Raw genomic sequence first — 24,591 nt, 5'->3', positions numbered from 1 at the left:
GTGGCATGATCTTGGCTCACTGCAACCTCTGCCACATGGTTCAAGTGATTCTCCTGCCTCAGCCTCTCAAGTAGCTGAGATCACAGACGCCTGCCACTGCACCCAGCTAATTTTTTGTATTTTTAGTAGAGACGGGGTTTCACCATCTTGGCCAGGCTGGTTTTGAACTCATGACCTCATGATCCACCCACCTTGGTCTCCCAAAGTGGTGGGATTACAGGCGTGAGCCACCGCACCCAGCCAAAGCACACTAATTTTTGACAGTCAATTTTATCAATCTTTCCTTTATGGTATTTGAATATTTTAGAAAGACATGTCTGACACCAAAGTCATGAACATATCCCACTATATTTTTTCTAATACTTTTGCTTCAGTAATTTACATTTAGATTTTTATTCAGTTAGAACTTATTCTTGTTAATGGTGTGAAATAAGGATCCCATTCAATTTACTTATACAAGAGAGGGGAGAGTGAGGAGGCTTTTGGCAAGGGCTACTGACATAACTTTCACATACAAAGGCTTTAAGAGGCTTTTCATCATGTCTTCTTAGAAGCCACAGCCAGTACATAAGCCAGCTCCAAGCCTGACCTTCTCTAGGGATCCTTTGGGCAGACTGGATCCCAAACCCTTCAGTCATTCACATATAACATGCAGCATCTTCTGCTACAATTCATGAATGAACACTCTTCCCTGTTTTGCCTTTTACAAAATTATTTCATCCACTCAGAAGGCTCACCTTTTTTTTTTTTTATCATTTACATTGTTCTATGTGTATAATAGAATCTGGAGGGAAAGACATTGTGTGCCGAGTTTTTGAACTTCAAAATAAAATTCTACTTTTCCCAATTAAAATTCTGAAGTTGACAAATTTCCCAATTAAAATTCTGAAGTTGACAAAAACCAGTTTGTACGAACTCATGCTCTTTTAAATTAGTGCATAGTATCTCTTTTCCTATGCTTTCAATGCAGTTTTATTAATCTGATATTGAAAAAAATAGTATTTCATTGGCCTAAACTGTATTTATTCTGATCGTAGGGAGATTTAGTACTTACCACATATTTATTGGTCACCTGTTGCCTCTTCATATCCTTTGACTGTGAGCTGGAGAAAAGCGTCATTTCCTAAGGGATTTTTATGAGCAATTTTATGTTAAGGATATGAATTCCATAGTTTATATGTGCTGCAATAATTTTCTCCCATTCTTAGGTTTAAAAAATATTGTATCTTTTACTACCTTTGATCATATAAAAGCTTTATAAAGTTCTTATACAGTCAAACCTATGACTTATTGACAGGAGGTGGGGAGGCTTCTGAATATCATATGATGTTTAGGAAGGCCATTCTCATTCCATGATTAGAGTGTGTCACAGAGTCCTCTAATCACTGTTTGTTCCACATTTAGATAAACCACTTGAAAGTAACTTTCACATATGGAAAGAATGAATTGTTGTATAGAGCAGGATAAATTTTTCCAAAACTGTTAAACCACTGATGGTATAGGTCACTTTTGTTATAATTTTCTTTATATGTGTAACAGCATGAATATGCATGTTCACACATACATGTTAAAACCTTACAAAATTTATTAGGATTTTGTTAGGTAGAATCTGTAAATTAATTCATGAGCTACTGACATCAGTATGATAGTGAATCAGTCTTACCATATAAAGGATAAAATATTTGTCTTCTTTTTTATCCTCAATTAAACTTTCGTCATTCTGTTTATATCTATAGTCATATGTGAATTGATCACTGCATTGATTATATGCCAAAAGACTTCTGGGGTCAGGAATTAATATTAAAAGAGGTCAGATGTAAAGGATCAGGGAGTGGTTTGAATGTTGGAGAAAGGGAAAACACATGGTCTGCCGAAGGTATTCATGTGTATTTTAAACTTGATGCATACAGAATCAAACATGTTTGTGGGCCAGTTTATGAGAACTGACCTACAGTTTTGGTTTCTTTTCTTCACTAGTTTTGAAATTTTAGTAATTTAACAACCTTTATTATTTTAAATGACATAGGTTTGATATAATTCATTCACCCAGATTTAGAACAGGGGTTCAAGCTTATACTTTATTTTCTACTCATCATTGATTACTGACTGTTTCAAGATTTTTTAATTTCGTTTTTGCCTTTGTTTACATGTAAATGATGAATACATCTCGTAAACTGTCTTATTAAAAATGACTTTTCAGGCCAGGCATGGTAGCTCACGCATGTAATCCCAGCACTTTGGGAGGCCAAGGCAGGCGGATCACCTGACGTCAGGAGTTAGAGAAAAGCCTGGCCAACATGTCAAAACCCTCTCTCTACTAAAAATACAAAAATTAGCTGGGCGTGGTGGTGCAGGCCTGTAATCCCAGCTACTCAGGAGGCTGAGGCAGGAGAATCACTTGAACACAGGAGGCGGAGATTGCAGTGAGCCAAGATTGCACCACTGCACTCAAGTCTGAGCAACAGAGCAAGACTCCATCTCAAAAAAAAAAAGACTTTTAAAATAAGACATTAGCGTCTTAGAACTGTTAAATATCCAGTGAATGCTGAGATACAAGCCACCATCTTACCCTATATCATGGACTGTAATGTAAATCCTACTGTTAGATACCCTCCTCACCTACTTTTAGAAAAATGCCTACCATTCCTAATAAAAAAAAAAAAATTCACAATCTCTCAGTCCTGAGCTGCTGCATCTCTTTTTATTTCTGAGATAATCATGGCTGAGATGATTGGCTTCCTATGTATAGTATGGTTATCTTTTTACTTTACATTAATGTTTGAGTAATTATGCTAGGCACGCTGCTGAGCAATTTACATGCATTATTTCATTCTTCTATTAACTCTTGAGGTAGAACCATTATTATTCCCACACTATAAATAAGACTGAAGCTTACAAAGCACAAAATGCTGCCCCCAAATTAAAGGGCAGAAAATGGAAGTGCAAAGATTGGAACCCAGGTCTTTTTGATCCTGGAATATGTATCTTAATCCTGGATAAGTATTCAGAGAATGAGATGGATAGTGACACAAGATAGGAACTTTGGAAGGTAGCCTGGAACAAGGTGTTAGAGGCTAGGTTTTTAGGCTATTTTGAAGAATGTGTGCTTTAACTTAAAAACCATGGGATGCCACTGAGGAATTTTAATGAGGGAGAAATGAGATTAAACATATTTTTTAAAATACAAATTTGGTTGCAATGTGGACAGCTGACACAGAGACAATGGTGAATACAAGGAGACCAATTAGAAAGCTACTCGAGTATCCCATGTCAAATATATTAATGTGCATTGGACAAGGATGATGGAATGGAAATGGATTAAAGAGGAGGATTCCAGACATATTCAGGAGATGAAACCTACAGGTCTTGGCAACTGATTTGATGTGGAGGGTGAGGGAGAGGAAAGAGTCAAGAATGACTCCATAGTATGAATTCTCTCATGATGAGCAAGATGTGCACGCTGCCTGAAAGATTTCCTGCAATCTTTACATTCATAGGGTCTCTCTCCAGTATGAATTCTCTGATGTAGAGTAAGAGATCCACTATAGCTAAAGGCTTTCCCACAAACATTACATTCATAAGGTTTCTCTCCAGTATGAATTCTCTGATGTTGAGCAAGGCCTGCATTCTGGCTAAATGTTTTCCTACATTCCTTACACATATAGGGTTTTTCTCCAGTATGACTTCTCTGATGTTGTGCAAGTGATGAACTATTGCTAAAGGCCTTCCCACATTCAATACATTCATAGGGTTTCTCTCCAGTATGAACCCTCTGATGTTGATCAAGGTATGCAATTTGGCTGAAGGCTTTCCTACATACTTTACATTCATAAGGTTTTTCTCCAGTATGAACTCTCTGATGTTGAGCAAGGTGTGCATACTGGCTGAAGGCTTTCCTACATTCCTTACATTCATAGGGTCTCTCTCCAGTATGAATTCTCTGATGTACAATTAGGTATCCACGATGGCTAAAGGCTTTCCCACACACATTACACACATAAGGTTTCTCTCCTGTATGAATCCTCTGATGCTGAGCAAGAAATGAACCATTACTAAAGGCCTTTCCACATTCAATACATTCAAAAGGTCTCTCTCCAGTATGGACTCTCTGATGCTGAGTCAGGTGTGCAATCTGGCTGAAGGCTTTTTTACATTCTTTACACTCATAAGGTTTCTCTCCAGTATGAACTCTCTGATGTTGGGCCAGGTGTGCATTCTGGCTGAAGGCTTTCCTACATTCTTTACATTCATAGGGTTTCTCCCCAGTATGTATTCTCTTATGTTGCGCCAAGTTTGCACTCTGGCTGAACGTTTTCCCACATTCAACACATGCATAGGGTTTCTCTCCAGTATGAATTCTCTGATGAAGAGTAAGGGATGAGCTCTGGTTGAAGACTTTCTCACAATCATTACATTTCAAAAGTTTCTTTTCTACATAGACTTTCCTATGTTTCATTTCAACAGATTTTTTCCGGTAACTCTTCTTTTGTGGTTCATGCTTATGTGCTTTTTCTTTGGTGGGAAAACTCTGTTGTATATCAAAGATTGTATCCTGGTGGAATGTTTGCCAAGATTTGTTATATTCTTTATTTTGAACTTCTGGAAGGATTTCTTTATGAGTGATGATTAATTGACTAAGATGTACCTCTTGACTTCCCAGCTGGTTCTTATACCAGTCCTCACTTTGACAGTCTTCTCTCAAACTGGGATAGTCAAGGCTATAACTAAGATGTCTTGCTCCCACTGTCACAACTTTGGATGATTCTTCATATGTCTCTTGCTTTGATGAAAACTCACTGTTTTTAAATACATACTCCCAATCTAAAAGATATCAAGAAACAAATGTCTTTTGTATTTAATTCACTAGAAGAAACTTCTAAAACAAAAACATGTGAATAAAATACATAAGTTAAAGGATTTAAAAGCTTATAATGCATTCTAAAATAATGACATTATAATAATAAGAACTTAAGACACTTGATTAAGGAAATAATCATTGACAACCAGTAAGTTAAGTATAAGAACAAAACAATGAAGGTGGTATTCTAAAAATCATGATCATCTTTTTATATTTAAGTTAATAACAGACTTCAAACACTTTTCCTCTCTTGTCATAGGTTATCCTGCATTCAAGCTAAGTTATCTTTAATAAGCCAGTTTTATGATGTTAATATGATTAAAAACTCCATTGGAATCCCAGGCCTAAAAACAACACTAGGCAGTATTAATATCCTTATTAGGATACATGTAAAACTTTATGCTTGTTCATATTGTTCATAAAACTCTATGGGTAAACATCTGTAGTTAGAAAAAAGTCTTCCTGAAAATCATTTTCTATGTAACAAATTCCAACCATATGTAAACTTTCAATTGATCCGTGCAGCTAAGATGCCTTCATATAAGAGTAGTTTTGTATCAAACTGCTTGGTCTTACTAACCTAGCACAGAACTTAATCTGCCTTCCCCTGTCCAGTTCCAAATCAGATCACTTCATTTTTCTGCTTAAGATTTTCCTGTAGTTTCTTACTACATTTAGAATAAAATGAAAATTCCTACCATGGTTTATGAAACTCTACACGACCTGGTGTTCTCTGATCTGATCTTCTACTACTCTCTTGCTTGCTTACTCCACTTCAGTCATATGGGAATTCACTTTATTTCCACTTTAGGAACACCAGACTTGCTGCTTCTCTGCCGGAAAAGCACTTTCCACAGATATCTGCTTGATCCCTTCTCTCACTGCACTTCTTCACTTGAGGTTCTGTTCACATATTACCTCTTCAGTATGGTCTTTGCCAAACATCCAATATGAAGTATTCCACGCTCTTATGTTTCTCTTTCCTCCTGCTTTGCACTTCATAGCACTTAACTTATTTAATATCATATTACATGTTAACTTACTCTCTTCTTATTAGAATGTAAACATTCATGTGCAGGAACTTTTTTTCTCACCCTTGAACACCCATTGCCTAAAATAGCCTGGACAGATAGAAGGTGCTTAGTATCTTTGGAATAAATACTGAATCAATAATACATAAAACACCACACTAATTCATCCTCTTATTAGAATGACATACTTGCATGAATGGGGTAAATATCTGAAACCAAATGGAATATTACCACTAAACTTAAATATTATAGTGGATAGATATTTGGAAGGAAAAGAATCTGAAGGCAACATACTTAAATTGAGGCTGCTAATTCCTGCTGTGCTGCCTCAGTGCCCTTCCAAATTCCACTTTCCTCTCTAAACAGTTGCAAATCACACCCATGAATGCCCTATAGAAAGTCAACATGAAGATTAAATTCTGAAGACTCATGGGTCAAAAAAGAAATATGAAATGACTGCCAAGGAGCAATGATCTAATTAAATCCAGAATTACGTTGATAAAACTATAATAAGTAAAAACATAGGTATAGTCATTGATGAATACTAATTCTCATTAGACTGAAAAATTAAGGATGGATATTATAATCGTTACAGGCATGATTCTTACATTTTAGAGTGTATCAGAATTAGATAAACTTGCTAAACTACAGATTGCTATACCCCACGCACAGAGTTTTTGATTGAGTTAGTGGAGGTTGAGGGCTGAGAATCTTCGTTTCTAATAAATTCACAGGTGGTGCTGCTGGTCTCAAGATGACATTCTGAGCATCACTGCACTATAGCACCCACTGGAAGCATAATATAAAAAGGTACAACAAGCCAGCAAATAAAATAAAATGGAATTATAAAAAATATTCAAACATCCCAAAAGAAGATAGAGATGAGCAAATATTTTTTAATGAGAAATATTAAAGAGAAAACAATAGTAGACTCAACTCAAATTATATAAATAATTAAATATTAATGAACTCCTTATTCAGTTAAAAGGCAGAACTTATAGGAATCAACAAAACAAAAGACACAATTATATGCTGTTTATAGAACCCTCACATTACATATAAGAATACATTAATAATACAGATAAAGAAAGATGTAACATGCAAACAGTAAGCATAAGGCTAGACTGACTATATTCATGTCAGATAAAATAGACTTTAAAACTGAGTATTACCAAAGATAGATACATATAGTAATAAAAGGATCAATTCATCAGAAAGAAATAATCTTTAATGTGTGTGCACCTAATATAAAGCCTCAAAATACATAAAACAAAAATTGAAAGAGTAAGAAATAGGTAATCCTATAGTCATAATAGGCAACTAACACATGCTTTGCTCAGAAACTGACAAAACTAGGAAAAAATAGTAACAAAGAGGATCTCAACAGGATTAACTACTTTGATCTAATTTATATTTATACAACACTACACCTAACACTTGTACAACATGTATTCGAGTGCACACAATGTGTTCAGTAAATAAGATAGACTATATTCTGGGGCATAAACCAAGTCTCCATAAATCCCAAAGTACCAAAACCAAGATGAGTATGCTCTCTAACCTCAACAGAGGTTAGAGGTTATTGATTTTTAAATCAATAATACCTAGTCAACTCCAAACATCTGAGAACTAAACACATTTCTATATAAATCATGGGTCAGAGTATACAAGAGAAATTAGAAAATATCTTGGTTGATAATGACAGTACAACATATCAAAATCTGTGAGATACAGCTAAAATAGTACTTAAAGGAAAAATCTACAGTTTTCAAATGCTTGTATTAGAAAACAACTAAAAGTCTAAAAATCAATAATCTAAGATGTCACCTCAAGAAGTGAGGAAGACCAAAGTAAACTTAAGGAAAGTAGAATAAAAAGTTAAGAAAGAAAATTAACAATATAGAAAAACAACAACAGAGGAAATAAAACAAAAGTAGGTTCTTTTTTTTTTTTTTTTGAGACAGAGTCTTGCTCTGTCGCCCAGGCTGGAGTGCAGTGGCGCAATCTCGGCTCACTGCAAGCTCCGCCTCCCGGGTTCACGCCATTCTCCTGCCTCAGCCTCTCCGAGTAGCTGGGACTACAGGCGCCCGCCACCACGCCCGGCTAATTTTTTTTTTTTTTTTTTGTATTTTTAGTAAAGACGGGGTTTCACCGTGGTCTCGATCTCCTGACCTTGTGATCCGCCCACCTTGGCCTCCCAAAGTGCTGGGATTACAAGCATGAGCCACCGTGCCCGGACAAAAGTAGGTTCTTTTAAAACATCAGTAATCAAGAAAAAATGAACAGATATCAGCAACACCAGAGGAGTTATCATTACATAGCCTACAGCTGTTTTTTAAAAAGTTAATAAATTGAAAAACTCAGGTGAAACACAGAAATCTCTTGAAAGACACAGCCTACCAAAGCTGATTCAACAAAAATCAGATAACCTGATTAACCCTATATCCATTAAAGCTGTTATGTAAAAAATACTTCAGGCTCAGATGTCTTCATTGGTGAATTCTATCAAATATTTAAAGAAGAATACCATTTTATCCAAACTGTCAGAAAATAGAGAAAGATAAACACTTTCCAACTTGGTTTTATAAGGCCAGTATTATCTTGATACCAAAACCAGATAAAAAAATTATAAGAAAGTAAACCTGCAGGCCGGGCACGGTGGCTCACGCCTGTAATCCCAGCACTTTGGGAGGCCGAGGCGGGTGGATCACGAGGACAAGAATCGAGACCATCCTGGTCAACATGCTGAAACCCCGTCTCTACTAAAAATACAAAAATTAGCTGGGCATGGTGGCGCATGCCTGTAGTCCCAGCTACTCGGGAGGCTGAGGCAGGAGAATCGCTTGAACCCGGGAGGTGGAGGTTGCAGTGAGCCGAGATTGAGCCAGTGCACTCCAGCCTAGTGACAGAGCAAGACTCTGTCTTAAAAAAAAAAAAAAAAAAAGAAAGTAAAACTGCAGACCAATGTAGCACACGTACATAAGGCAAAATCTTTAATAAAACTGTGCAAATCAATCCAGGAAAATATGAACAGCATCATCTTGACCAAGTAGAGTTTATCCCAAAAGTGCAAGATTGGTTTCACATTTGAAAATCAATCAATGTAATTCACCATATTAAAAGGTTAAAGAAAAAAAATCACATGATCATTTCAACAGATGTAGAAATAGTATCTGATCCATTTATTATAAAAATTATCAGCAAACCAGGAATAGAAAGTAACGTTTTCAAACTGATCAAGGACATCTAAGAAAAACTTACAGCTTACACTGACTTAATAGTAAAAGGCAGAATACATTTCCCCTTAAGACTGGAACAGCCCAAGTACATTTCCTCTTACCCCTTCAATTACACATTATATAGGAGGTCCTAGCCATTGCAATATATCAAGAAAAATAAGGTGTAAGGATCAGAAGGAAAAAAAAAACCGTATTTGTAGATAGCAGGATTGTCCATCCGAAAAATCCTCATGGACCTACAAAATAACTGTGAGGGCAACTATTAAATGAATCTAGCAAGGTCATAAGATGTAAAGCTAATATAAAAATCAATTTACATTTCTGCCTACTGGTGGCAAACTATTAGAAAACTGAATTGTTAAAAAATTCTATTTATTATAGCACTCAAAAAACTATTAAAGACTTAGGAAAAAAATTTAACAGAGTACCACTATACTGGATACTGAAAAATATTCTTAAGATAAATTTTATTATTTTTCCTTTTTCTTTTTCAGACAGAGTCTTGCTATGTTGTCCAGGCTAGTCTCCAAGTCCTGGACTCAAGCAATCCTTCCAACTCAGCCTCCCAAGTAGCTGAGATTACCAGCGCACACCATCACACCCAACTTCAAGACATTTTTAAAGACTAATAAATGGCTTAATAAACCATACTTATATTAGAAGACTCAATGTTAAGAGGTCAGTTTTTTTCAATTGATACACAGAATCAATGTAATCCCAACAAAAATCTTCAGTTTTTTGAGCAGAAATTCTCAACTTCATTCTAAAATTTATATGAAATGCGAATGATCTAAAACAGTCAAGGCAATTTTACAAATTGCACTATCTGATATCAAAACTTACTACAAAGCTTCAGTAATCAAGGCAGTATGGAACTGGTGAGATGATAGACATATAGATCAATGGAACAGAAGACATTCCAGAACTATACCCACACATATGTGGTCAAGTGATGATCAGGAAAAGTAGCAAGGTGATACAATTAGGAAGGGAAAGTTTTTCCTAACAAAGGGTCTTGGGGCAACTGTATATCCATATGGAAAAAAAAATGAACCTCAACCTTTACCTCACACAAGACACATAAATTAACTCAAAATCATTCACAGAGCTAAATATAAATGCTAAAACTTCAAAACTCCTAGAAAAATATCTTTGTGACCTGGGAGTAGCAAGAATTTCTTAGATATAAGAAGCACCAACCAAGACAAATTAATAAATTGGATTTTACAAAAATTGCAAACTTTGCCTCCAACAGAGGTGGCAGCAGAAAAACAAAAAGGCAAGCCATAATTGGCATACATATAAGCCAATAAATATAAATGATAAAGAACTTGTTTTAAGACTATATACAGAACTCTTACAACTCATAAGATAAACAATCCAATAAAACATGGGAAAAATGTTTGAACAAAGATTTCATAAAAGTTATATGCATGGCCAGTAAGCACATGAAAAGAGGCTCAACATTATTAGTCATTCCAGAAATGCATATTAAAACCACAATACAACCTTTAGAATGACTAAAATTAAAAATACTACTGACGATACCAAGATTTGGTAAGAATGTGGATTAACTGGAAGTCTCATAAACTGCTAGAAGAATGGTATAATTCCTTCAGAAAACTGACAGTTTCTAACAGAGTGAAACATATACCTATCATATAACTCAGTTCTTCCGTCTTAGGTATTTACCCCCAAAAAATAAAAATGTATGTTCACACAAAGTCCTGTATATGACGGCTGCATAGCAACTTTATTTATAATAGCCCCAAACTGGAAACAACCCAAATGTCCATAACCAGGTGAATGGACAAATGAAATGTTGCATTCATACATGCAACAATATAGATAAATTTCAAGATCATTATGCTGAGTGAAATAAACCAGTTATAACAAAATATGTACTGTATGATTCCATTTACTTTAGATGCAAATTAATAAAAAGTAACAAAGATCAGATTCATGTTTGTTTGGAAATGGGAGTGGAGAGTAGGATAGATGGAAAGAGACACAAGCAATCTTTTGGGGTGATATACTAAATGTGTCTTGATTGTGGTGACAGTTTCATGGGTATATGCAAGTGTCATCAAACTGTACAATTTATATGTATCCAGTTTACTGTATGTAAATAATTCCTTAATACTGTCTGATCAAATACAATAAAACCAGAAAACTCTCTAAACAACTCTGGGTGAAAGAAAAAATTTTTTATGGTAGATTATCTAGTATGAACAGCAGTAACAAAAACACTAAGTATCAGAATCTACAGGAGATAGACAAAGATAAACTTAGAGGAAAATTCATAGTCCTTAATAATCTTATTACTAAATAAAAGAATTAAATTAATAGATTAAGCTCTCGTTTCAGCACTATGGAGATCAAAATAAATAAGAAAATTAGAAGGAAAGAATTAGTAAGGAGAAAATATTTTATGAATTAGTACAGAAAAAAAACACAAAATTGGAAAAGAATACTAATACATAAATCCATAAGCTAGTTCTTTAAAAATAAACTGATTTATGAGTAGAGTGACCTAATAAATGTATTCTTTTTTTTTTTTTGAGACGGAGTCTCACTCTGTCTCCCAGGCTAAAGTTCGGTGGTGTGATCTCGGCTCACTGCAACCTCCACCTCCTGAGTTGATTCTCTGCCTCAGCCTTCCAAGTAGCTGGGATTACAGGAGCCTGCCACCACACCTGGCTAAGTTTTGTATTTTTAGTAGAGGTGGGGTTTCACCATCTTGGCCAGGCTGGTCTTGAACTCCTGACCTCATGATGCACCCACCTCGGCCTCCCAAAGTGCTGGGATTACAGGTGTAAGCCACCATGCCCGACCAATATATTCTTTTAAAAAAAGAATAGTTATACAAAATAAGAAATTAAAATTGTAAACCATTATAGATATAAAAGAAAGAAAGCTAATTGTAGATTACTTTGCTCAAATTCATGAAATCGGATAACCTAAATGAAAAGGACAATTATCTAGAAAAATTAAAATGCATAAAATTTAACCAAAGACAGGCTGGGGGCAGTGGCTGATGCCTGTAATCCCAGCACTTTGGGAGGCCCAGGCAGGCAGATCATTTGAGGTCACAAGTTCAAGATCAGCCTGGCCAACATGGTGAAACCCCATCTCTACTTAAAATACAGAAAAATTAGCTGGGCGTGGTGGTGCATGCCTGTAATCCCAACTACTTGGGTGGCTGAGGCAGGAGAATTGCTTGAACTTGGGAGGTGGAGGTTGCAGTGCACCACTGTACTCCAGCCTGGGCAACAGGTCAAGACCTCATCTAAAAATATATATATATTAACCAAAGACAAATTATAGAGATGCCATTTACCATGGAGGATACTGAGAAAGTTGTCAAAGATTCACTTCCCCACAAAGGCCTCAGCATCAGGCTTTATCTCTCAAACTCTTAAGACCAGTGATCTCATTCATTCACACTGACATCTCTAAATCAGACTATTTTTCTGAGCCCCCATCTTCTAAACCAGTTGCATGTTGCATTTCTTTGCTTGGAACTCTCCTCATCTTATATATATATATAACCCTCTTATGTCCACAGCCAAATTTTTCATCTTTCCTCCTATCAACCTATTCTTCTGATTGTTTCTATTAAGTGTTATCATCTTCTAGTTACCCAGACTTGAAAATAAAATTGGCTTTCTTTTTTCTTTGCTGGTGTATAAGCCTCTGAATAATCCCAAGAATTTTGCAGAATCCTCTTCTCAAAACATAAAGTCAATCAGGCTTGGTAAAAGAATAAATAAATAAATAAATGCATCAATCCTTCAATCTAAAAGGAATGAGTAACTGAGAAAGGAAAAAACAAACAAACAAAAAAAACTGGCTTTCTTTTCTTTTTTTTGGACAGGCTCTTGCTTTGTTACCCAGGCTGGAATGCAGTGGCACGATCTCAGATCACAGGCTCAGGTGATCCTCCCACCTCAGCCTCCCACGTAGATGGGATTACAGGTGCATGCCACCAGGCCTGGCTAATTTTTTTTTTTTTTTTTTGTATTTTTAGTTTTGCCATGTTGCCCAGGCTGGTCTCGAACTCCTGGGCTCAAGTGATCCACCCACTTTGGTTTCCCAAAGAGCTGGGATTATAGGCACCTGGATTTTTGAAAAATGAAACCAAGCAACTTGTATAAAACTAAAAGGCAGGGACAACGAGATGCTGTGACATTTGGATCCAACAATAGGAAAATGGGTTATCAGAGAAGAGTACTGTCAGAGAAGACTGTAACTTGTGAGAGAATATAGACAGAGAGAATTGAGGAGCTCATGCTAAAGATGCCTCAATATTTCTTCCCAGGCTTTGAGTCTTTAAGAAAAGCTACCCAGGAAACGTCAATTATGAACTGAAATCTTTCAGAATTGCTGAGCTTTTCCTGGCAATGGCTTCTATCTGCCTATTTCTCTCTCACTCACCAGGGCATGGGCCTCTTGTTCCCTCCTTCTTCACCATCCAAGGCTCTTTTCCTTGCTCCAATAATGAGATCACATCTGGCTTAGAAACAGAAACTCCTGCTTACAAAAAACAAAAGGGGAATTAGGCAGGTCTGTAAATAAGATCAAGTTTCTGCATCATCAAGAAGGTGGGAGAATAATGGGAGGGAGCTGAGGAATAAGAATGGGGAAGATGAAGCTGCCAATTCTACAAATTCAACCTATTTTGGGAAGCACAAGAAAGGGAAATTTAGTGAAGCACATCAGAGGTTTCCCAAATATTACATTGGAGCTCAGTCCCATGTACAGATTCTGAATCAGGGGGAGATGTTCTTACCCAATGATACCAAGCTCCTGTAGTTCTCCAACATCACTTTCCTGTACAAATTCCTCTGAGCAGGGTTCAGCCATTCCCATTCCTCTTGAGAGAAATTTACAGCCACATCCCCAAATGTTACCAAATCCTGAAATGACATAAACACATTCTTGCTCAACTAGTGTTCATATCCTCACATGAGCCTAAGTTAAAAAGTTAAATTGTCTATACTTTTAGAGAAAAATATTGCGCATAGCGAAACTTTCTGACAGTATCTTAGGTTCTGAGCAACACATGTCAGGTAATTGCTAGATGACTTCTTTGTGCTTTGTTTTGATACTCTGTCATGGAAGGTATACAATTTGAGAGATAATCCTACTGGTAGAGAAAGGATTTATCACACACACAAAATTGGAAAACAACAGAATACTGTAAATCAAGTATAAAATATGTTATTCATACTAAATGCCAGAGTATTTCTCAATATTGGAAAATCAGATACACCGGGGCAGTAAAGAGCTTCGAGGAGGAAACAGGCTGAGTTAAGCTTTATAATGTGTACATGGTTGAATCTGGCATTTTTCCAAACTCAGTACAATGGAATGGTCAATGTTCCAGAGACATCAATAGGGTTGTATAAAAATATATATAAATATGTTTGATGCTTATAATAATGACTTTCCAAAATTAAATATATAATAGAAACAGTAAACAAAATTATATACTCACTTGCAAAAATATGGCTTAAATGTATACCATAACAGAGAGCAATCAAGAAGCTGAGTGACAGATCACCTGATGTGTGAAAGTATGCCACTGAATTTGTGCTTGGTGGCAAAGACAACATTTGCCAACCAGCTGTCAAAGTGATGCATCTCATCTCACTGATGACATAAGGTATCTCACGTATCTTTTACATTTCATATTACACATTTCACAATGACAACCTAGGTCTTGTGTGTGTTGAATTTTAAACATTTGTTTTACACAAATTCCTCCCCTGTAGATGGTTTAAATGAATGGAAGGCATATGGTTTAGATGAACAGCAGCTTGATGTTACAAAAGGTATCTGAATCAGGCCAGGTGAGGTGGTGCATGCCTAAAGCCCCAGGTACTCAAGAGGCTGAGGCAGGAGGATTGCCTTGGGATGCTTGAGTCCAGCCTGGGCAATATAGCGAGACCCCGTTTCTAAAGACAAACAAAAAGGTATCTGAATCAAAACAAGAAAAAATGTGTCACAGATAAAATGAAGTTGATCTCAAAGACTATGACTTCTAACGTCTTGAGAAGAAGAAGAGTAATATTACAATAAATGTTTGAATCTGCATAATCAGTACTTGGTAAGAAGGAATCAAAGAAGTACAATAAAAGTTACTTCAATATGGGACAAATGTCCATTGGAAATAAAAATTTTCCTGAGACTGTGTGTAAGAGGCGACTAATGATTGCCTAACAGCTCTTGATAACCCCACTAAGTTGTAAAGATAGTTGGTAACTTATAATCATGCTGCATGAGACAAAATAATAGTAATTTAAGCACTATTAATTTACCTAAATAGTGAATGTCTCCAAGTCTGATAATAAAATGCATCAAAAATACCTACAGCTCTCACTAGAGAAACATACACAATCGTGCCTGTTTGATGAGCAAGAGAGTTTTTAAAATGTTACAGTACAGCTCCCAAATAATACTACCCTATGTTGAATTAAGGATCTTTAAGATAACATGGAACAAGACCTAGTTTGCTCCCTAAAAATTAAAAATGGGTCTTCTTCCTAACAAGATAAATCAGCTCAAGCCTTATCAGGGCTTGCTGTAAGGTTAGGCATATGCATCTTGGTTTTGACATGTCACAGAGCAAAGCCTGCTCTTAAGCTGGGCTGACATAGAGATGGCATTTAATGGTACACACCTGAACATACTGATTTCTTAAATACTGAAATATTGCCACACTCATTGATAAACAGCTACTTCACTGAGTGCTGCTAGTGACCACACCAGATTTCTCCATAAGGAATTCAGCAACTGAAGATTAATGCCCAGCATGGCAGCAAACTCCAGGATCCCAGCTAGGATAAGTTCTGCTGTGTGCCTTTGCCTTGTTGGTTGTCAAATATGAACATCACCCCTACTCTTATATGACTCTTTGCAGAGTAATGCTTCTATTGAAGAAATACTCAAATACATCAGTGATTTTATTTAGAAACTTTTTTAATGGAAAAAAAATGAGTCAATGTTAATTGCTACTGCCGGAAAAATGCACAGAAATGTTAAGGAGGTTATCTATAAAGAAAGCAAAAGTATGGCTCCAAGAAATATCAATTACATGCATCACCTGCTTAAAAAGCTTCCATCTCTGAAACACTTCTTAATACAAGGAAATCTGAGGAAGTGACTTGTCGCTTCAAAGAAGGAAAGGAATGTGAATCAGGTCTAAAAATTTAAACTTGTGCTGGATAGGCCTGGGCACTGCTAATCATCAATTCTACTGTAACTCAAACACTTCAACACAAACTCTCTAATATTTTGTGCAGGAAAGTGTTCCACACACATCATTTATTCTGCAGACATTAGTGAAGCAGCTTTTGCAACACAAAGTCCTTAAGAGACATTTTTTAGCTGCACACATGAACTAATAGATTGTGTTTTAACTATCTGACATTTTCCTCTCAGCCAATGAGACCATGAATACCTTGTAAATGTTTTTTATATTTATTTAGATTTAATTTAAAAAATTGCCATCATTAAAGAAACTTAAAATACACTTTCCAGTATTTCTACCCTCAGTGATTTCCCCCCACTCCTTTGTTTTAATTTTATTTTTTGGGAGACAGGATCTTGCTCTGTCGCCCAGGCTGGAGTGCAGTGTCACAATCATGGCTGATTGCAGTCTCAACCTGTCAGGCTTGAATGATCCTCCCAACCTTGGCCTCTCAAGCAGCTGGGACCATAGGCACTCATCACCAGGCACAGGTAATTTTTTTTTATTTTTGGTACAGATGATGTCTCACTATGTTGTCCAGGCTGGTCTCAAACTCCTGGGCTGAAGCGATCCTCCTGCCTTGGCCTCCCAAAGTGCTAGGATGCTGGGATTGATTACAGGTGTGAGCCACCTTACCCAGCCAATATTTTCCCTTTTTAAGTTAAAGAATTGGAAGTCTTTCACCCCCATGCCTACTCCCGTGTCACCCTACCTCCTAAAAGCAATTATAATTTATAGTTAGTATAATCTGTTCAAATGGTTCCTTATACTTATGTCTATGATTATGTATATATTTTATTTACTGATAATGTCACTTTTATTGGCTGAGTAATATTATACAGTATAATTATGCCCTATCTTATTTACTAACCCCCATGCTTATTTTCAGTTGGGTAAATGTTAATTTTTGTTGTTGTTGTTTGTGTTTTTGAAATGGAGTCTCGCTCTGTCGCCCAGGCTGGAGAGCAGTGGCGCGATCTTGGCTCACTGCAACCTCCACCTCCCATGTTCAAGCAATTCTCCTGCCTCAGCTTCCCAAGTAGCTGGGATTACAGGGGCCCACCACCATGCCCAGCTAATTTTTTTGTATTTTTAGTAGAGATGGGGTTTCACCATGTTGGCCAGGCTAGTCTTGAACTGCTGACCTCAGATGATCCACCCACCTCGGCCCCCCAAAGTGCTGGGATTACAGGTGTGAGCCACCACACCCAGCCGGATAAATCTTAATTTTTTTACTATGATGTTGCATAGGTCTTGAATTATTTTCTTAAAATCGATTCATAGACGTCCGTCTCTCCATTGAGACCAGGATTTCACAAAATTACTTAACCTCAAAAAATTTTTTAATTACACTATTTTGACCCAGCAACAATACGGTCAAATTGTCTTTGAATTGAAACAACAATTCAGGGTAGGAGTAAAGTGTTGGCTTGCACTCGAAGACATACTCGAAGAGTTCTTCAGGTAGAAGTAATACAGAAGGAAAATGGCAGCATGAAACACAGGAAGAAATTAAGAGTTCTAAAGCAGTAACTATAAATAGAGCAATAAGAATACTGTGGAGTTAAATCATCATAGGCATCTTATCCTGTTCAGGAAGTGATAAGGGTACTAAGCATAGGAAGAAGATTACAGAAGAAAGAAGGATTACTACATATGAGTAATGGATGAATATTATCTTAGAAAAGCCACTAAAAGAACAATAAAACTTACGTACAATTAATAAAATAATAAGGAAAAATACCTGACTTAACCAAAAAAAGCAAAAAAGGAGAAACAAAGGAAAAAAGAACAGATGGGATAAGTGGAAAACAAACAGAAATACAGTAGCTTTAAACACATATCTATATTACATTAAATCTGTAATAAACACTAAAAGATTGAAATTATCAGGCTAGCTTTTTCGAGTAGCTGGGACTACAGGCGCCCGCCGCCACGCCTGGCTAATTTTTTGTATTTTTAGTAGAGATGGGGTTTCACCGTGGTCTTGATCTCCTGACCTCATGATCCGCCCGCCTCAGCCTCCCAAAGTGCTGGGATTACAAGCGTGAGCCACTGCACCCGGCCCAGGCTAGCTTTTTTAAAACTAGCCAATTATATGCTGCTTACAAGAGGCATACTTTAAATATAATCTTTAAAGGCAGAGGTTCTCAAAAACCATGCATTAAAATCATCCTGGATACCTGTAACCCAGCTACTTGGCTACTTGGGAGGCTGAGGCAGGAAGACAGCCGGAGGCCAGAAGTTCAAAACTAGCCTGGGCAACATAGTGAAACCCCATCTCAAAAAAAAATAATCATCATCCTGGGAAACCCAATAAAAATGTGTTTTCTTAGGTGCCACCAAGAGACCATGATTCAGGAGGTCTGGGTGGGGTCCTGGAAACAGCATTTGGGCTAATGGGTTCCATCTATTCTATACATCATACTTTCAGCTTTTTGTTTCTTCTGTTACCAAATCAGTAGCAGGAAAGAAGAGGTGGCTAGCTCTAGCTATCCTGGTCTCACTCACAGATGAGGAATTCATCCGAATGCCTATTACCAACCAGGCACTACTCTAAGAGTCAGAAATACAAAGGTGAACAAAACAAAGTTCCTCCTCTTAATATTCTAACAAAGGAGAAAAACATTAAACATAAGGTCATACATGTCAGGTAGTGACATATGTGACAAAAAACAAAAGAAGGTAAAGGGGGATTAAGAGTGATAGGGTGTTTATTGTAGATAATATGGTCAAGGTAAGTGTGAATGAAGAGGTAAGGTTTGAACAACAATCTGAATGAAATGGGAGAGCAAGCTATGTCCACATGTAGGGGGACAGGGAAGCAAATGCAAAAGTCCAGAGACAAGAAAAAGCACAGTAAGTCTGAGGGACAGCAAATTCACAACTGTGATTAAAATGAAGGGAGGTAAATACTTGTAGAAAATGAGGTCTAGGAAAGCCAGGACCTGAAGCACAAAGGGCCTTATAGGCCATGGTTAGGACACTGGATTTCATTCCAAGTAAGATAGTAAGGCAACGAAGGTTCTGCGCATGGGAGTGAAATAATGAGCCCCATCACAGTCTTGCTACAGTGTCCCTCATCATTTTCTACCACCCTCTTCATATCATCACTCATCATCATCGACATTACTGACCCTCAATTTTTATTACAACTTCTTACATCTGACTCGGTCACTAACTGGTTACGTGGACATGTCACTTTCTTCCCCTGGCCTCTTTTTCTTCATCTGTAGAATGAGAAACTTGGACAAGATCACCCATAATTATCTTCCTGGCTTTACTGTTTTATAAGCCTAAGACTGTGCTGTCTAATACACTAGCTACTAGCTACATACAGCTAAATTTAAATCAATTAACATTAAAAATTCAGTTTCTCAGTCATGCTAGTATATACAAGTCTTTGTAGCCATATCTGGCTAGTGGCTACTATATTAAACACTGCAGATATAGAACATTTCTATTGTCATCATCACAGAAAGTTCTATTGGAAAGTGCTGTACTAGTTGATTTCTGCATCTGCCTCACCTTACTCCTCCATTATCCATATTTTAACCTAAAGGTTTGTATTTATATATATTTAACCTATATAATGTATTTAACCTCTATGTATTTTTCTCTAAGTGTAGAGAAATTTTTTTATTACATGAATAATCCATCACTTTCCCACTGATTTAAAATAATATCAGTACATCATATAATAAACTAGTATACATTAAATTCTATGAAGACAAAGACAGGGCCTATTTATCACAGCACTTAGCACAAGATCTTTATTTTTATTTATTTTTATTTATCACAGCACTTAGCACAAGGCCTTTAATAACTATATGTTCAGTGAATGAATATTTCTATTCTTATGGAATTCTTATACTTGGATTTGTTTCTTAACATTATATGTTTCTTCTGGCTCCATTCCACACTATCTACTGTTTTCATCATTATAGACATATACAGCTTTTATTTTAATGTAGATTCAAGTGCTCTCCCATTACTCTTTTTCAAAAAAATAGTTCTGCTATTTTTTACATATTAATTCCACTAATCTTAACTGGATGACCTAGAATAACATAGCTGTGGACACTCAGAATGTCCCTAAAATGGTACCTCATTATTCCCTGGAATACTATTCTTCGAAGCCCATGGAGTGCCTGGAAAAATCCCTGCCCTAGCTGACCCACACTTCAATATTCAAGACTCAACACATCTCACTCCTCAAAATCACTTTGAGCAAGAGACTTTGCCCTGTTCTGTGACTAAGATCACCTGATAACCCTCCTGTCTTGCCTTCTTTTCAAACCTAGGTCTATGGAAAAGCTTTATTTATGCTAGTGGTTCCATCTGAACATAAACCTCAGTCTCTCTCAATGAATCAACTTACTACAATGAAGGTTTACATATGCCAATGAGTGTATTTTTGCATCGTGACAGCTTCTAACAGAAACTAAACCCAGAGGAGGTGCTGAACTATTTCTTGAGTGAAGATAAAAATGCTGGCTGTGGAAAAAAAGACAACTAGGCTTTTGGAGACTTTTACTGGAAAGCAAGATATGAGGAACAAGTCACTGGATGAATGGGACCTTGTTGGGTTGCAGAATTTTGGAAGAAAAACAAAATGTTCGTATAACCTAAAAAATAAGACGGCATTTTAGGGAAGAGAGAACAAATGCTTCCTTACCTTGGACATGGCTTTAAGGATTCCAGAATTTGACAGTTCTTCTGTCCTACTCCTTCAGCTCCTTTCTGGGAGAGGGACAGTATCCTGAGAAAGTGGAGCTGGAGAAGGAAAAGAAACCATAAAATGCCAGGCCTGCCCTGCAGCTCTCAGTATCATCAGCCTAGAAACCTTTCCTTCCCTTTCTCCTTCTTTCCCCAACCTCAGGAGTAAATTAGAGGTATCACTGAGCAAGTCATTTATATCTAAATTTACAATTCTTTTTCCCACATGCTTTGGATCTTAAGAATACAACATACGGGCCAGGTGTGGTGGCTCATGCCTGTAATCCCAGCACTTTGGGAGGCCGAGGTGGGCGGATCACGAGGTCAGGAGATCGAGACCATCCTGGCTAACATGGGGAAACCCTGTCTCCACTAAAAAATACACAAAATTAGCCAGGTGTGGTGGCGGGCGCCTGCAGTCCCAGCTACTCGGAGAGGCTGAGGCAGGAGAATGGCGTGAACCCAGGAGGCGGAGCTTGTAGTAAGCCGAGATCACGCCACTGCACTCCAGCCTGGGCAACAGAGCAAGACTCTGTCTCAAAAAAAAAAAAAGAATACAACATACATGTTCTGTGCTTAAGTTACCTCCCCATTTATAATTTAAAACAAAAACAGCAATTACAGAATGGCATTACCAAGCAAGGATTTCCCCCTCTTTCACACATGAAGGCTCTTCATCAGAGTAATTATTCAAGGCATCATGGTAATAAGTAATTAAGCCAAACTGGAAACCAGGTCTAACTTTTAATTCTTTCCACCTGATCATGATGTTGAAAGGAAATATGTCCCCATCCTTTCTGCAAGGATGACAGATAAAGCTACAAACTGAAATTTCTCAGAGAAAGCATCTCTATACACAGAGTGAGTATCAGAGGGTCCATGTGGTGTGGTGGACACTCAGTCAGAGTCAAGACGGCCTACTTCAGGTCCTGGCTTAAGACGATCCACAACTGAAAACTAATCTCTTGACTTTTCTGGGCAATCTCCTCCGAGAGAAAGAAGGAGAGAGGGAGGGAGGGGCAGGCTATGCATAAACAGTCATCCAAACCCCCTATCATGAATTCTTGTCCACCAGACCTCACTGCCTTGAAGAATAAAGCCATTACCTAAGAAGTGGCATAACTTAGTGGTAAGAACCACTAGGCTTAAGGATCAGAACACCTGGTCTCAAACAGCCAAACCACCACATGCTACCTATACAACCTCTGGCAAGTTAGGTAACCACTGCAAACCTGTTTCTCTATCAGTGAAATGGTAACTATTCCCTATCAATTGTTGGGAGGATTCTGAAATGATCTACATAAAGCATTGAGCACAGTGCTTGGTACATCCTTTCTTAAATAAATTTTCATCTTTCTGTCATTTGTTTTCATAAACAGCACATGGTAGGTCTCCCATTCCTTTTTCCTTTTACATTCCTCACATGCCCCCAGAGACTGAGAGGGATGGAAAAACTACTGTGCCAGAGGACAAGCAGCCAGCGTGGTCAGCTTTTCAGGCTTAAGGCTGAGGCTCCTGTCTGTCTCTCCCTTTCTCCATCTTTTCCCTTTTATCTCAATCTCTCTGTCTCTCCACCACAACAGCAGTCTCCCAAACCCCAGAGCACACCAGCATCTCCAAGCACCCACACAGCTTCCTGCCCACACAAATCACAGACAACAAACCACACAGTTTCTCATTCTGGCACCTCCCCTGGCAACCTATGGACATGCCCCCACATTGTAACCCACCCTGCTCTCACAATGGGTCATATAAGGCCATTCTGAGTCACACTGTCACACTCACTGTCGGGATGACATACAGCGCTAAGTCACACAATCTCCCTCAGTCTCATATAATCACACTGTCATGCACAATCTCAAACACTGTCACACACAATTTCAGTCCAACAACAAAAACTCTGTTCACATACAGTGACACAGTCTCACACACTGTCACACAAATTCTGTCGCAGTTTCACGTGGTCCCACATCAACAGCCACACACCGTACACAACCACACATAGCCTCACACACGGTGACATGGTCTCACATACTGTCACAGTCTCACCTAATCCTACACACACGGTCAAGCTCTGTTCACAAAGTCACACACGCTGTCACACAGTCTTACATTATCCCACACACACAGGTCACACACACAGTGACATGTTCTTACACACTGTTCACACGTGGTCTACACATAATGACAGTTTAACACTGTCACACATTCCCAGTCTCACACATGGTGATGTGGTCTTAAACACATACAGTGTCACACAGTCCCATATACTGTCAAAGGCTCCCGCACACACAGGGGCAACGGTCTCACACTGTCACACACATTCTCACACTCACTCTCATATTGTCACACACAGTCCCACATTTGTCCCACATGGTCTCACACTGACACACATATTCACACACGGTCTCACATTCTCACACTGTCACACACGGTCTCAAATTCTCACACAGTCACACATGGTCTCACACACGGTTCCACACTGTCAAACACATTGTCACACACGGTTCCTTAATGTCTCACACATTCTCACACACTGTCACACACGGTCCCACACATGATGGCATGGCGGCTCCCGGCGTCAGCTCCATCCCGCGCTCCTCACCGCCTCCTCCCTCCGGTGGGCACCTCCTTCGGCGCGGTCCTTGGAGGCCGGGCTGGGCCAGGGCCCGGGCCAGGGCTCGATCCTGGCCGCCGGCCGCGCTCACAAAGGCGCCGCAGCCCTAGGGCAGGCCGCAGGGGCCGCTGGGAAATGGAGTCCGGGGCGGGGCGGCGCAGAGGATGCTGGGATGTTGGTCGAGGGTCCCAACCGGCCGCAGGTCCCGCCGCTCAGTTGCGGGTAATTTCTGCTGCGTCCCCTTCCCTAGTAAGCCCAGCTCCGCTGGCCTTCAGAACCCCACCCGGACCAGCTGAGCCCTCTCAGGCCGCTTGACTGTACGCTCCCCCACCCGTTCCACCCGAGGCCTGGGAGGACCCTCTCTGACTGCGCAGGCGCAGCTGACTCAGGTCCCCAAAGGCTGCCAGGCCGGGGTGCTAGCGCGGTGAGGCGCACGCGCAGTGGCCGCGTCCGCGCTCGAGCGCTCCGGGTGGGGCTGTGAGCCCAGCGCTAAGAAAAGGGAGCTGGAAGACCAGTGTGGAGCCTGAGCCAGCTGGAGAGGGGCCCGGTAGGATGTACGTGTGATTAAGCGCTCTGGCGCCCGGGCTTTCTCTTTCCCTTTCTGTTTCCTCTCTCTCCACCTTGCCCTGTCTTTCATTCGCCATTTATTGAGCGCCTGCTGTGTCGGGCACTGTCGTAGGCCCTGGGCACACAGCAGTGAACAAGCAGACAAAATCCCCACCTCAGGGAGCAGCATTCTAATGCGGGAGGAATTCAATAGGAAAAAATTAATAATAAAGGACACTGATGCATATTGGGAAGTAATGCGTATTATCAAGGAAAGCGAAGCAGAGTATTAAGATCATTCTTTCAGTTCTTCATTCTTTCAGTTA

The 24,591-nt window shown here is 38.6% G+C and overlaps 1 protein-coding gene across 2 annotated transcripts; it reads right to left on the bottom strand.

Moving 5' to 3' along the window:
- Positions 1-261: 261 nt before the first annotated feature.
- Positions 262-23,835, bottom strand: ZNF583 (zinc finger protein 583). Of its 2 annotated transcripts, XM_032171275.2 has the most exons (5): positions 23,708-23,835; positions 21,062-21,159; positions 13,921-14,047; positions 13,566-13,661; positions 262-4,821 (listed from the first exon to the last, which is right to left on the bottom strand). In XM_032171275.2, exons 2-5 carry the CDS (start codon positions 21,068-21,070, stop codon positions 3,344-3,346), a joined length of 1,710 nt encoding a protein of 569 aa, XP_032027166.1. In that variant the 5' UTR covers positions 21,071-21,159; positions 23,708-23,835; the 3' UTR covers positions 262-3,343. The 2 variants fall into 2 exon arrangements, with proteins under 2 accessions (XP_032027166.1, XP_032027165.1); XM_032171274.2 differs by lacking the exons at positions 21,062-21,159; positions 23,708-23,835 and having other exon boundaries at positions 1,137-4,821; positions 13,921-14,059.
- Positions 23,836-24,591: the final 756 nt, after the last annotated feature.

This window comes from Hylobates moloch, unplaced genomic scaffold (genome assembly GCF_009828535.3).
Source record: "Hylobates moloch isolate HMO894 unplaced genomic scaffold, HMol_V3 SCAFFOLD_12, whole genome shotgun sequence".
Classification (NCBI taxonomy): domain Eukaryota; kingdom Metazoa; phylum Chordata; class Mammalia; order Primates; family Hylobatidae; genus Hylobates; species Hylobates moloch.
The sequence above is the reverse complement of the archived record's forward strand: the minus strand, read 5'-3'. Positions and strand labels throughout refer to the sequence as shown.